At 40.4% G+C, this 12,366-nt stretch overlaps 1 protein-coding gene across 1 annotated transcript; it reads left to right on the top strand.

The window, feature by feature from the left end:
• Positions 1 to 702: 702 nt before the first annotated feature.
• On the top strand, positions 703 to 5,067 carry LOC131024451 (phosphate transporter PHO1 homolog 1). Its single transcript, XM_057953963.1, has 13 exons — positions 703 to 1,249; positions 1,337 to 1,631; positions 1,778 to 2,186; positions 2,285 to 2,333; positions 2,433 to 2,504; positions 2,721 to 2,850; positions 3,087 to 3,207; positions 3,292 to 3,541; positions 3,634 to 3,783; positions 3,880 to 4,032; positions 4,119 to 4,397; positions 4,486 to 4,622; positions 4,734 to 5,067. Exons 1-13 carry the CDS (start codon positions 1,022 to 1,024, stop codon positions 4,822 to 4,824), a joined length of 2,364 nt encoding a protein of 787 aa, XP_057809946.1. The 5' UTR covers positions 703 to 1,021; the 3' UTR covers positions 4,825 to 5,067.
• The last annotated feature ends 7,299 nt before the right edge of the window (positions 5,068 to 12,366 follow it).

The following is a 12,366-nucleotide window of genomic DNA, read 5'->3' as shown; positions in this document are numbered from 1 at the left end:
ATGTTCCCTCTCTCGGATTTCAAGAATTGTGCTGTTTCTATACCTTATAAAAAGTTACTACTACTATTTTGCCTTTGAAAATATTAATTCACTAAAATATGATACTATAATTTTCCAAAAAACTGTGTTTCAACTATATTGGAAACTTCCTCAACAGAATCCACTAAAGGCAATCGTGTTTTTTGTTATTAAAAAAAAACATATATTCATAATTCCTAATTTGAAATCTTAGAATTGGAAATCACATTCTACCTCCGATGAAATTTGATGCAAAAAAGAAAAGGAGCGGCACATCTTCGAGTCCACGTTGGTTACATCACTGCACCCGACACGTAGCTATCCTTGACAACATGGATAGAGATTGAAGAATAGAACTTAGAACTTTCATCACCAATAATCACTAGTTGTAGCACTGATTAATAATAGCATCTCACTCACAACTGCTTTCGGACTTACCAGAAAACAATATACTACAACAACCACCATTTCTTAAAATAATACCTTCACCACTAATGCATCAAAACAACCAACAAAAAATCCTTTCTTTTGAAAGTGGGAGAATTCGAATTACTACACACCTTTTCTTATCCTCAAATCTAGTGGATTTCTGGCTGCTCTAATTAGAATCAGTTTTTGTGTGATTAGCAAAATACTCAGCCAATGACCTCTTGATTTTTGATGAGCAGAAAACTTTCTTAATAAACAAACTTCTCCTATGCAAAAATGGCAAAATGGACACCTTTTCTTACAACCTTTTGAAAGCAGCAGCATGTTGTCCGAGAGCAGCTACCTCCGGTGAAATCAAACCATTCCTTATACCTTCCAAGTGGGAGGAGCATAGGATAAAAGATACGCGTAGAGGATATAAACAGAATGTGCTGTCTGAGCATCACTCCATGGCCATCAATCAAGATTCCTTTTCTTCTCCATATATAATGGGATCTCACCCCTCTACACTGCTTCACTCACCAATTCAGACACCATAAATTTAGAGGTTTAGGCCTATCTGCATTGTCCAAAAATGGTGAAGTTCACTAAGCAGTTTGAGGGGCAGTTGGTTCCTGAATGGAAAGAAGCCTTTGTGGATTACTGGCAGCTCAAGAAGGCCGTCAAGAAAATACACACACTCGATAACCAAAATGCCAACAGCAAGAAACATAAGAGTAGTTCCTTTTCTAGTTTCATCATATCTTCTTTGAGAAAGCATACTTTTCTTGACAGAAAGCAGAGAGAGCCAAGGGTCATTCAAGTACTTTTTCTCTGCCTCCTTGCATCTCCAGAGTTGATAGTTTGATTCATTTCGAAGCTTTTTATTTGATTCTGTACCGTGTTTTAGGTTCACCGCAAGCTTGCTGGCTCGGCTAGTAAGACAGACATGTATGAGACTGAGCTGCTGGAGCAAGTTGCTGACACGGATGCTGCAGTCGAGTTCTTTGCTTGTTTGGATCTCCAACTCAACAAAGTGAACAAGTTTTACAGAATAAAGGAGAAGGAGTTCCTTGAGAGGGGTGAGTCGTTGTTGAAACAAATGGAGATTCTCACTGAGCTTAAGGCTGCGGTGAAGCAGCAGCAACAGGCTAAAGGGCCTTCGTCTAAGGAGGAGGAGTCCATTTCAGGCACTATATCATGTGGTATGGAGCAGATTTCCTCTAGTTTTTTGCATGATCAAGAAATGCATTTGGTCATTCATTAACACTAGTGGTTTAGTTATGATTGAAAACTATGTCATGATTTTGCTACTTGTATTATTCATCAAACTTGTTCTGATTGCTGACAGATGAAGAGTCCATCAAGTATACAGCAGCTATGGAGCCGGGATTGGAGAATGTAAGCAAAGAGTTTGATAAAGATGATATGAAATCTTCCGAATCTCCCAAATCGGGTGAACTTGGAAGATCAATGAGAATGAAGCAAGGGGAGGGAAGACTTAAGTCCGTCTCCAACTGCGTGATCAACTGCCAAGGGAAGAACTTGAGAATCAACATTCCTGCCACGAATCCAACCCGTACATTTTCAGCCATCACTTACTTGTTGTGGGATGATTTGGTGAACCAGACGTCGAAAAAATGTGGTCCAGAGAGAAACAAGCTCCATATTAACAAGAAAAAGCTTCATCATGCAGAAAAAATGATTAGGGGTGCCTTTGTTGAGCTCTACAAAGGATTAGGCTACCTCAAAACTTATAGGTGTGATCTTAATTCTCTGCACATTTCTGCCTTGCTATAACTTAAAGCTTCTTATCTTGCTCTTAGAAAATTGAATTTTGTTCTTTAAATTCTTTCAGGAACTTGAACATGCTTGCTTTTGTGAAGATTTTGAAGAAATTCGACAAAGTAAGTATACGCTTTGCCAATCTTCATCTTTTTTTCTCACTATTTCTTGCGTTGCTCATCATGTTCATGACAGACGAAACTTCCACGTTGCTTTCTCAGGTGACGAACAAACAAGCTCTTCCCATTTACTTAAAAGTGGTAGAGAGCTCATTCTTCAACAGTTCAGACAAGGTGATCCACATAGCTTAAAAGTTGCATTTTTTTGTCTTGTGAGTGTAAAATGTGTGATGGTCATGAAAAGCAATAGTCTTGCAATAATAAGCATTGTGACTGGAAGATGATTGGATGTGGGGTCTGTGGCAATGGAAGTTTGCAATTGCCTAGATTTCCTATTATGAATCCTAGATTTTCTTGTCTCAAACTCATGAAATTTCATTACGGTGGCAGGCACTGAAATTAGCAGATGAGGTTGAGGAGCTTTTTGTGAAGCATTTTGCTGAAGAGGATAAAAGAAAGGCCATGAAGTATCTTAGGCCGACTCAGCGTAAAGAATCGCATGCTGTCACCTTTTTTATTGGTGAGTCATCCAAAAATTGGTGTCCAGTGAATTTTTTTTTTAAGATAATGTTAAAAAAATGCTAGATCTTTGATCATGTGTAGTTAATGCAAGATTAGCCTGAAATAGACTGAATCTGCTTAATATGATAACTAGTGGCTTCATCTCATGAACTGAACCTTAAACAGGACAACCAAATTTCATCAATAGATGCAATAAAGAGAGACTGAGCTGATTTTTTTCTTTTCAACGATCAGGATTGTTCGCTGGGGGCTTCGTGGCACTCTTTGTAGGATATGTTATCATGGCTCATATTACAGGAATGTATAGATCTAAGACAGACACGGTGTACATGGAAACGGTCTACCCTGTGCTCAGGCAAGTTCGCGCTTCATTTTTGCAGATTGCATGTTATCTTTCAGAATCAATAATCTGAAGAAGAATTTGTTTCAAATTTTGCAGCATATTTGGCATGCTGTTTCTGCATCTCTTCCTGTTTGGATGCAATATCTTCGCGTGGAGAAAAACGCGTATAAACTACAGCTTCATCTTTGAACTCTGCCCCACAAAGGAGCTCAAGTACAGAGATGTGTTCTTGATTTGCACCTCATCCATGGCTGCTGTGGTCGGAGTCTTGTTTGTCCATTTATCGCTCGTGGAAAAGGGCTACTCCTACACTCAAGTCCAAGCAATCCCGGGCCTTCTACTGCTGGTAACTGTCGACTAAATAACAATGTCCCTAAAACAAGTAATAAAAGATCAGTTTGCTTGCACAATTAGTAAACTGATCACTTCTTTTTGCAGGCTTTCATTATAGTCCTCATCTGTCCCTTCAACATAATCTACAAGTCAAGTCGTTACCGTTTGCTTTCTGTAATAAGAAACATCGTATTATCGCCTCTGTATAAGGTCCTGATGCTAGACTTTTTCATGGCTGATCAACTTTGTAGCCAGGTAATCAAGCTCATTCATCATTCAATTAAGCTACATCCAGATGAATTAATCTTGAAGTTTTTGAGTTGATTCGTCTGTTTCTTCGTTCTGGATCAGGTCCCGACACTTAGAAACATAGAGTATATAGCATGCTACTACATAACTGGGAGCTACAAAACTCAAGACTACAACTACTGCACTAGCACAACATACTACAAAGACTTGGCTTATGCAGTTTCATTTCTACCTTATTATTGGAGAGCTTTGCAGGTTTCCCTCCTCTGCTTATCAAATTTTGATCTGTTTTAAGGCTGCTAGTAACGCCTAAACCTAAACGAACGTGTTATTATGTGCAGTGTGCTCGACGTTGGTTTGATGAAGGGCACAAGAGCCATCTTCTGAACCTAGGAAAGTATGTGTCTGCAATGCTGGCCGCAGGAGCCAAAGTGGCATACGAGAAGGAGAAGACGGTGGGGTGGCTCTGCCTCGTGGTGATCATGTCAAGCGCTGCAACTGTGTATCAGCTCTACTGGGATTTTGTCAAGGACTGGGGCCTCCTCCAGTTCCACTCCAAGAATCCATGGCTCAGAGACGAGCTCGTCCTGCGCCACAAGTTCATCTACTACTTCTCTTTGGTTAGTCATCTAGTATTGTCAACATGGAATCTATTCATCCTAATACAGGATTCTTATTGATGAAGAAGATTCTGTTGCATGGGTGCAGGGGTTGAACCTAGTGCTCAGGCTAGCTTGGTTGCAGACAGTTTTTCACTACAACTTTGAAAAGGTTGACTACAGAGTTACCATGCTCTTCTTAGCAGCACTTGAGGTTGTAAGAAGAGGACAGTGGAATTTTTACAGGTGAAAAACATTCCAAGATTAGGGCTTGATGTTGAATAAGTTAGAGATCATTTGATTCATGTTAATTTGAAGACTAATTTTTTTTTTTTTTTTTTTTTTGTTTTGGATTAGGCTGGAGAATGAGCATCTGAATAATGCAGGGAAATTTAGAGCTGTGAAGACAGTGCCTCTGCCTTTCCATGAGGTGGATGATCAAGATTGAGAGCAATTTGGTAGCAGAATTCTAATAGATATCATATGTAATTAGGCAATACATGTTCTCGAGTAGAAAATGATAGTGCCCTTTTGTATAAGTTGATGCTCAAGCTGTCGACACTTTTTTTTTTTTTTTTCTGTTTACAAATAAATACACACATACATACATACTTGTGTATATAAAAAAAATGTAGTCGACAACAATGTACTTTCACATGGATCTTTACTGGATATTTTGGGTTGGATTGAATCCGATCGTGTTCAATGATTGTTGGAAGCATTGTGCTCTGAAAATTATACAACATTATATTTATATTGACGGGATAATGAAGCTTACAAATAAGTATCTAGTTTAATATAATTAATATATTAGCAAAATATTTCGTAGGGTAGTAACAGTATGATTTTTTTTACAAGGAAAATTGTGTAAATGCACTTCCCCTCCATTGTATTTTGAGTAATTTTGCTTAGGAATCATTATATATTATTATATTATATAAATAAATACAGTTTGGGATTTCTTGACTCTCCTTAATTTTAGGTCTTACGTAGCTTCATGAGAGATTTTTATTTCAAATCTCTGCAATTCTAGAGCTTTTAGCATAATTTAAAGGGTTAAGGTGCAGATAGGCCCCTGAACTGTACACCCTTAGAGCGATTTACTCCCCATACTAAGTGTGTGTGCAAAATAGCCCCTAAACTATCAAAAACCTAACATTTAAACCCTCACGACTAAACGACGTTAGTCAACGTTTGGTCAAATTTTTTTTTTTTTTTTTTTTTCAACACTGTCTTCATCTCTCGGCGGGAGCACCGGCGGGGGTGGTGCTGCTTCTACCGACACGGCCGGCGTGGCGGCGGTTTCGGACACTAACCCTTCCCCGAAATGGCAGCAAGACTCCACCACTGCCACCAGCTCCAATGCCGGAGGCGGAGCCGACCTGCTCCCAGTCCTGCCTTCTCTCGACGGCGGCGGCGGCAACCCGGAGAAATTCGCCATGGAGGACTGGGAGAGCGTGCTGTCGGAGTCTGCCGCCGTCTCCCCCAGCCAGGAGCAGGCCTTCATCCGCTGGGTCATGGGAGATGTGGAGGATCCTGCAATGGCCAATCTCAGTAAAACCCTCCAAATTGGCTCCGCCGCCGAGTTCGATTTCAGCGGCGGCTTCGGGGTTGTGGATCAAGGCTTCGGCGGGGACCAATTTGGGGGCAGCTTCATGCCCACGCTCCCTAATTTCAGCAGATCCAGCGCTGAGAAGATTGGCAGCTGCTCCTGAACCACCAGCCACAGCACGCCTCCTTCTTCTTCCCGCTGCCATTGACGCAGCAGCAAGAGCAATTTTGAAAAAAAAAAAAAAAAATTGACCAAACGTTGACTAACGTCGTTTAGTCGTGAGGGTTTAAATGTTAGGTTTTTGATAGTTTAGGGGCTATTTTGCACACACACTTAGTATGGGGAGTAAATCGCTCTAAGGGTGTACAGTTCAGGGGCCTATCTGCACCTTAACCCTAATTTAAACATGAAAAAATATGGAAAAATCTCAAACTAAACATAGAAACTTTTTTTTATAATTATCATACTTTCTTTATTATTTTTTTTTCTTTTTATTTTTTTATTTTTATTCTCATTTTTATCTTTCTTTTTTTCCTAAAAAAATATTTTGTAGTTAATAACAAAAATATTCAATATACATATCAAATTAAAGATCGTGGTAAAAGCTTTAATTTGATATAGGAGTATTAAATAATAGATTTAAACTAAGAAATCCATACAAATTAGAAGTTTTAAAATAAAATATTTTTCTCTCATCTCTCTCATTTCTTACACAATATAATTTTTATTGTATTTAAAAATATTATATATACATGTAATTATTTAATTTATGAAATTCTAATACAATTTTTATGTTTCAATGATATTCCCTACCTTAACTTTGAATCTAAATTAGAAAAACGATTATAAATGAGCTTGGGTAATAAGTGGGTATCATTATACAAGTTCGGGACGAGAACGAGTTGTAAAATATTTTTTTTTTAATTATATTTGAGATTGGTATGAGTTTATAAATTGTAAATTGGTTCAAACATTAATCGATATGACTACATATATATATATATAGGGGTGGACTACCGTGAGAGCACATCTTAAAATAAGAAATAAGAGCAATTTTTAATATATGAATTTTATGTAGAACACGTATGAATTCGCTGTATAAAGGTATGAATTGTGGAAAAAAAATTGCTACCTTTGAGATTCGAACTCAGGACCATAAATCCATCCAACAGGATTACGAATCAACCGTAGATCTTGATGATCTAAGGGCTGAAAATGATTCTTATTTTATATCTTAAGAAATGCTCTTATATTAATATATATATATATAACTTTTTTAATCTTAATTTTGTTATTTATTTTATTTATATTAATATGGATAACGGAATTAATGGGAATTAATTAACAGCTTATTTAGAAGAAATCTGGAGATCATTCAAAAATTTAGAGAAAAAGAAAATTTTCTCCTTTGCACTATTAATAGTTGGTGAAACAGAAAAGCATAATGACCCATAATCAAGAAATATAGACGGAATATAAACCTGAAGTCCTCAAAATTACAAAAAAAATAGAAACTAAGCTGAAGAACTTGTAGAACACTTCATCTTTTGTTATCATTTTCATTCTGGTCTTTACAACGAGGAATAAGAGGTATTTATAGAGGTTACATGAATAGGGTTAATTTTGTCCTCTTGAATCCTCGTATACTCTACATGTACAGACGCAGATAGCTATCATTATCTGAGGTACGTTCTTAGTTAACTAACTTGCAGCTTTTCAGATGAAAGGTACAGCTTTTGCCTGCGCAGGCATGTATATTAGCGGTGCAGCGTGGAGTTTAGCATCCTTGGCTGGGTTAAGTAGTATGGATAGGATCTTCCTTCGGTCTGCGTTGGGAAGTCCTCTTGATCATGACTGCGCAGGTAAACTCTTTATTAAGCGATTGCAAGCCTTCGATCCTAGTTGATTCGCTTGTAATAATAATAATAATAATAATAATAATAAGGGTTAAGGTGCAGATAGGCCCCTGAAGTGTGAGCCCTTAGAGCGATTTGCTCCCTTTACTAACTGTGTGTGCAACTTACCCCCTAAACTACCAAAAATCGCACATTTAACCCCTTCTTGACTAACACCGTTAGTCAACGTTAGTAATTTTTTCTTTTATTCAAATTGTGGGGCCCACTTGTAGTTTTCTTCATTTTTTTTTATTACAATTCGTATCCCCCTCTACTGCTACTGCCCGGCCATGGTCAAAGAGAGAAATGGACTGGCCTAGGCTGATATGGGCTTTGCTAAGGGTGTGACGGGAGAGAACGACGGTGGCCTGGAGGTCATTGTCCATCGGGGTCCGAGGAAGGCGGAGCAGCGGCTTGTCGCTGCTGTAGTCACCGTTCGGAGAAAGGGGGGGGATCTGTGATGTGAGAGGCGAGAGAGAAACCGAGGGAGGCGGCGGCGCTTCGTCGTCGCCAAGGGGGAGATCGAGGGAAGCAACGGAGGCCACGGCGGCTGTCATTGCCAAGGAGGAGGGTTGCTGGGGTATCCGGTCTGAGAAGCGAGTCGAGATGGAGATGAGAGATGAGGCGGTGGTGACCGACTTTTGCTGCTGCTGCTGTCAATTGCTAAATCAAGACGAGAGGGAGAGCCGCTGTTCGCCGGAGGTCGAAGGAGATTGGGCCACTTTTGGGCCAATGTTATTTAACAAATCTATCCCTCACTCATGGCCACCGTCCGCAAATCATATCCTTTGCTATTGTTTCTTTTTATTGGAGTTTGATTTCATTTTCATTGGAGTTTGGTTTCATTAGCTTTCTTGTCAGCATGAACTAATGTTGGTGTGTAAGATCCTGTTTTTAGCTGCTGTAGATCTAAGCTTTTTGAATCCGAGTTTCCCATCGTTATTTATTTTGTGGTGATTTTGCCTTCTGCCGAGCGTTACTTGTCCGAGTTTCAGGAATTGAGATTTTCTATTTTTCTTGCCCTGGAGATTTACTTGTTATGGGTATTTGATTTACTTGCCGTCGGGAGGGAGGCGCCGCCGTTGACGGTTTGGTGAGAGTGAGAAAGAGAGATGCAGAGAGATGCAGTGTGAGGAGGAGGAAGAAGCGTAGAAGAAGAAGAAGAAGAAGAAAGGAAGGTGGGCCCCACAATTAGAATTAAAAAAACAAAAGAAAAAATCACTATCTAACGTTGACTAACGGTGTTAGTCAAGAAGGGGTTAAATGTGCGATTTTTGGTAGTTTAGGGGGTAAGTTGCACACACAGTTAGTAAAGGGAGCAAATCGCTCTAAGGGTTCACACTTCAGGGGCTTATCTGCACCTTAACCCTAATAATAATAATAATAAAAGGAGTATCAAACGCTGATGAGTATTTGATTCATCATCAGCTACTCTCCCCCAGTCTCCAAGAAACGAGTAAGCATGAAGTTTTTTCGAGCATAGGTTTTTATTATTAATTCTGCGTAGCCAGTGTCTTTCATTTACTATCGTTCCTGCGCAGCTAATCCCTTATACACGTCATTATGTCAAATCAACTAACACAGTAGGTAATTAATGCCTGACATCCACTTTTTACTTTTCCAGGGTTTGCTTCCGTCTCCCTATTTTTCACCATTGACTTGCATTAATCTCAGCCCTTTATTTATAACTTCCCTTTATTTGATGAAATCTAGGCCGTTCCTTTCAAATCCCACGATTTTCGAGCCTAATCATTTTCCCACCTTTTCCCCTTCTGACTCTCCTTATAAATAATCGCCGTTTTCAATTCTCCTCCTCCTCTTTCTTCTTCTTCTTCTTCTTCTTCTTCTTCTGCCACTAACGCATTATCCTTTTCTTATTGCATCTGTTTTCAGCCGCCCCCTGGTTTTCCTCTTTGCTCCATTTGGTTCGATCACCTTCCATTCCAGGTACTAGGCTTCTCTTCTCCTTCTTGATTACTTATTCGATCGCTCTTTTCCTATTCTGTAGATATCTTCCCGATTGTTCCTATATATATAAACCACCATGGCTACCGTTGGTGCTCGCCAAGAGGAGATCAATAGGGAAGATGATTTGACATGTGCCTACAATCATTTCCCCCACTCCATCCTAACTACTTCCGATATGCCAGAAATAAGGCGAAAACTTCGTATCCCTACGGATGATCCTGATTTCAAGATGCGCCTCCAATTTCCGTCGGAGGATATGCCTGATGCTTGTTCGTCAGATATAATCCCGGTATGGGTAAATCAAGTAGAATCGGGTCTCCAATTACCACCCTCTAAATTTTTAGTGGATATCAGTGAGCGTTTTGGTGTTCCCTTCTTCCAACTGTCCTCGGCGGCTATATGACGGGCCTTCACATTCTCTGCACTGTTAATGACTATCCCCACAGTGCAGAGCTTTTCCATAAAACACAAATCATAAAGAAAATCAGTTGTCATTATAACTTCACTTCTAGACCGATAGTCGTTTAGATTTTTTAAAGAGTTTGACTGCCTTAGATAAGAAATTCCATGATAAATATTTCTTCGTTAAGGTACGGAATGAGGATTGGACCTCATGCGCAGGTACTTCCGAAGTAGAGTTGCATCGTCTTAAACATAGTAACCCTCCTAATAAAGCTCGCTTAACTGATTTTGAGTATCACCTAATCCAAGCTTTAAACCGAAGCTTTTTGAAAAAAGAATTCAATGTTTTGGAATTGATATCTACGCCCTCCATTCTTGCCGGTGCAGGGCTATTTTTCAAATATCCTGCTACCTCCGTTGGTATAGTTCCTTTAGTTTTCCTTTCTGTTGTTATCTATGAGATTCATCTTTTCTTGTCTCTGTGTTGTCGTCAATACCCTATCTCTCTCATTTTTCTTAAAAATATATGTTATCCTGTGCAGGCATGTGGAAGACCAAAAATTGAGGCAAGCTCTCTGGTTTGACCTTTGTGCCCGCGCATGTGCAGGCAGGTGCTGACACTACTACCGGTACCAAGTTGATCCTGCCTCTTTTAACCCTGGAGAACCTCGTTTTACCCCAACTCAACTCCAGCTTCTTGATTAAGCTTCTGGTGATAATGAGCAACCCTTGCTGCATAGGAGATGTAAGTAGCCTGATTCGACCAGCTCAAAGAAGAAGAAAAAGAAAACCACCCCAGGTGCTTCAGGTGATGACGATTATCTTCAACTTCTCTTTGCTAGCCCAGTGCAGGCTGGTGGGGATGGACAAGTTTAAGACACTGGGACTTCTCTCCCTGTATTTCCTGGCCCACGTTCTCTTAAGGACCTAACTGGCGCGGAATGCCAGTCACAAATGGGAGCTCAGATTGTTTCATCTGACCTTCAGAAATTTGATTCGATTGACTTAGTGGCTTTTGCCGACGAGCTCTGCTTAGCCATTGAAGTGGTATTTATTTTCCCTCCCCATATATATTATTATTTTGAATATGGATACTCATTTCTCTTTTTTTCCCCATTTTTGACTGTGCAGGAGAAATTTGTCCACTTCTCGTCATCTTAAGAGGGCAGCTGCCGAATTGAAGACGAAAGAGGACAATTTGTTGGCTGCGCTGGGGAGATGTACCAGCTTGGAGGAGGAGCTCCGTCAGACCAAGGCTGAAGCATATCAGATGAAGGTGGAAAGGGATTCCCTTAACACCGAACTAGAAAGGGTTATCAAGAATAAAGATGAAGAATTTGAAGCCCTACGCCATTCCCTTACCCAAGAATTTGAAAACAAATTGCATGATGTCAAGAGGAAGAGGGTTGAGCAAGAGAACCAAGCCTTTATCCGTGGTATCACGGAATATCGGTCCTAGTATTTCTTGACTGTGCAGGGTCATCAATTTCTGTGTATAATTCTGCAAGACACTCTAGCGGCTTTTTGCCGAACCCCGGAGTCTTTGTTGGTATTAGGCCACGGTATGGAATTTCTGATTGATGATGCTTGCCGAATCCTACTGGACCGAATAGAAGCTACTCCCATCCAGCGCAACCGATATAACTTGGACGAAGTTGTTGACAAGGTCGATGACAAGAAGTTGGATCAAACACTCGGCATTAACTATGAGGCACCGAAGACACCAAGCTGGTGGGTGCCTGTGCTGGACAAGGCTCTACGCCTCTTCATTGAAGGTGCCTATGCAGACCCGACGCCCACAGAGCCTTTGGTGCGCTCCCCCTACCTCGATCGTCTCTGGCGGGGAGCCCTTCGGTCACCCAAAGGAAATTACCCTGGTGGTGTTGATGCAGTTCAGAGCAGCGATCAGGATGCAAAGCAGAACCGAGTTTCAGAGGCTGCACAGAGTGAAGATCCGATACGTGTGCCCGTTGGTCCAGTGACGAGAGCTAGAGCCAAGACGTTCAAGGCTAATTTAATGACGTTGGTGGAAGAAATCTGGAGGCAAGAGCTGAAAAGACCAATTGGAGAAGGACTGACAAATCAGAGCTCAAAGGTAGTAAACCTTGTTACTTACAGAGCGGAGCCGGACACCAGAACAGCGAAATCGCCAGAGCAGCGAAATCTCCAGAGA

This window comes from Salvia miltiorrhiza, chromosome 5 (assembly GCF_028751815.1).
Source record: "Salvia miltiorrhiza cultivar Shanhuang (shh) chromosome 5, IMPLAD_Smil_shh, whole genome shotgun sequence".
Lineage (NCBI taxonomy): Eukaryota > Viridiplantae > Streptophyta > Magnoliopsida > Lamiales > Lamiaceae > Salvia > Salvia miltiorrhiza.
Note: the sequence above shows the minus strand (reverse complement) of the source record. Positions and strands in the feature narration are given on the sequence as shown.

What these genes read in the sequence shown, in the direction of transcription:
- LOC131024451 (XM_057953963.1), top strand. Translation starts at nt 1,022, where the DNA reads ATGGTGAAGTTCACTAAGCAGTTTGAGGGGCAGTTGGTTCCTGAATGG. An exon ending in TTTTGAAGAAATTCGACAAA is followed by an intron (nt 2,334 to 2,432) that starts GTAAGTATACGC and finishes TTGCTTTCTCAG; the next exon opens with GTGACGAACAAACAAGCTCT. An exon ending in TCCCGGGCCTTCTACTGCTG is followed by an intron (nt 3,542 to 3,633) that starts GTAACTGTCGAC and finishes TTCTTTTTGCAG; the next exon opens with GCTTTCATTATAGTCCTCAT.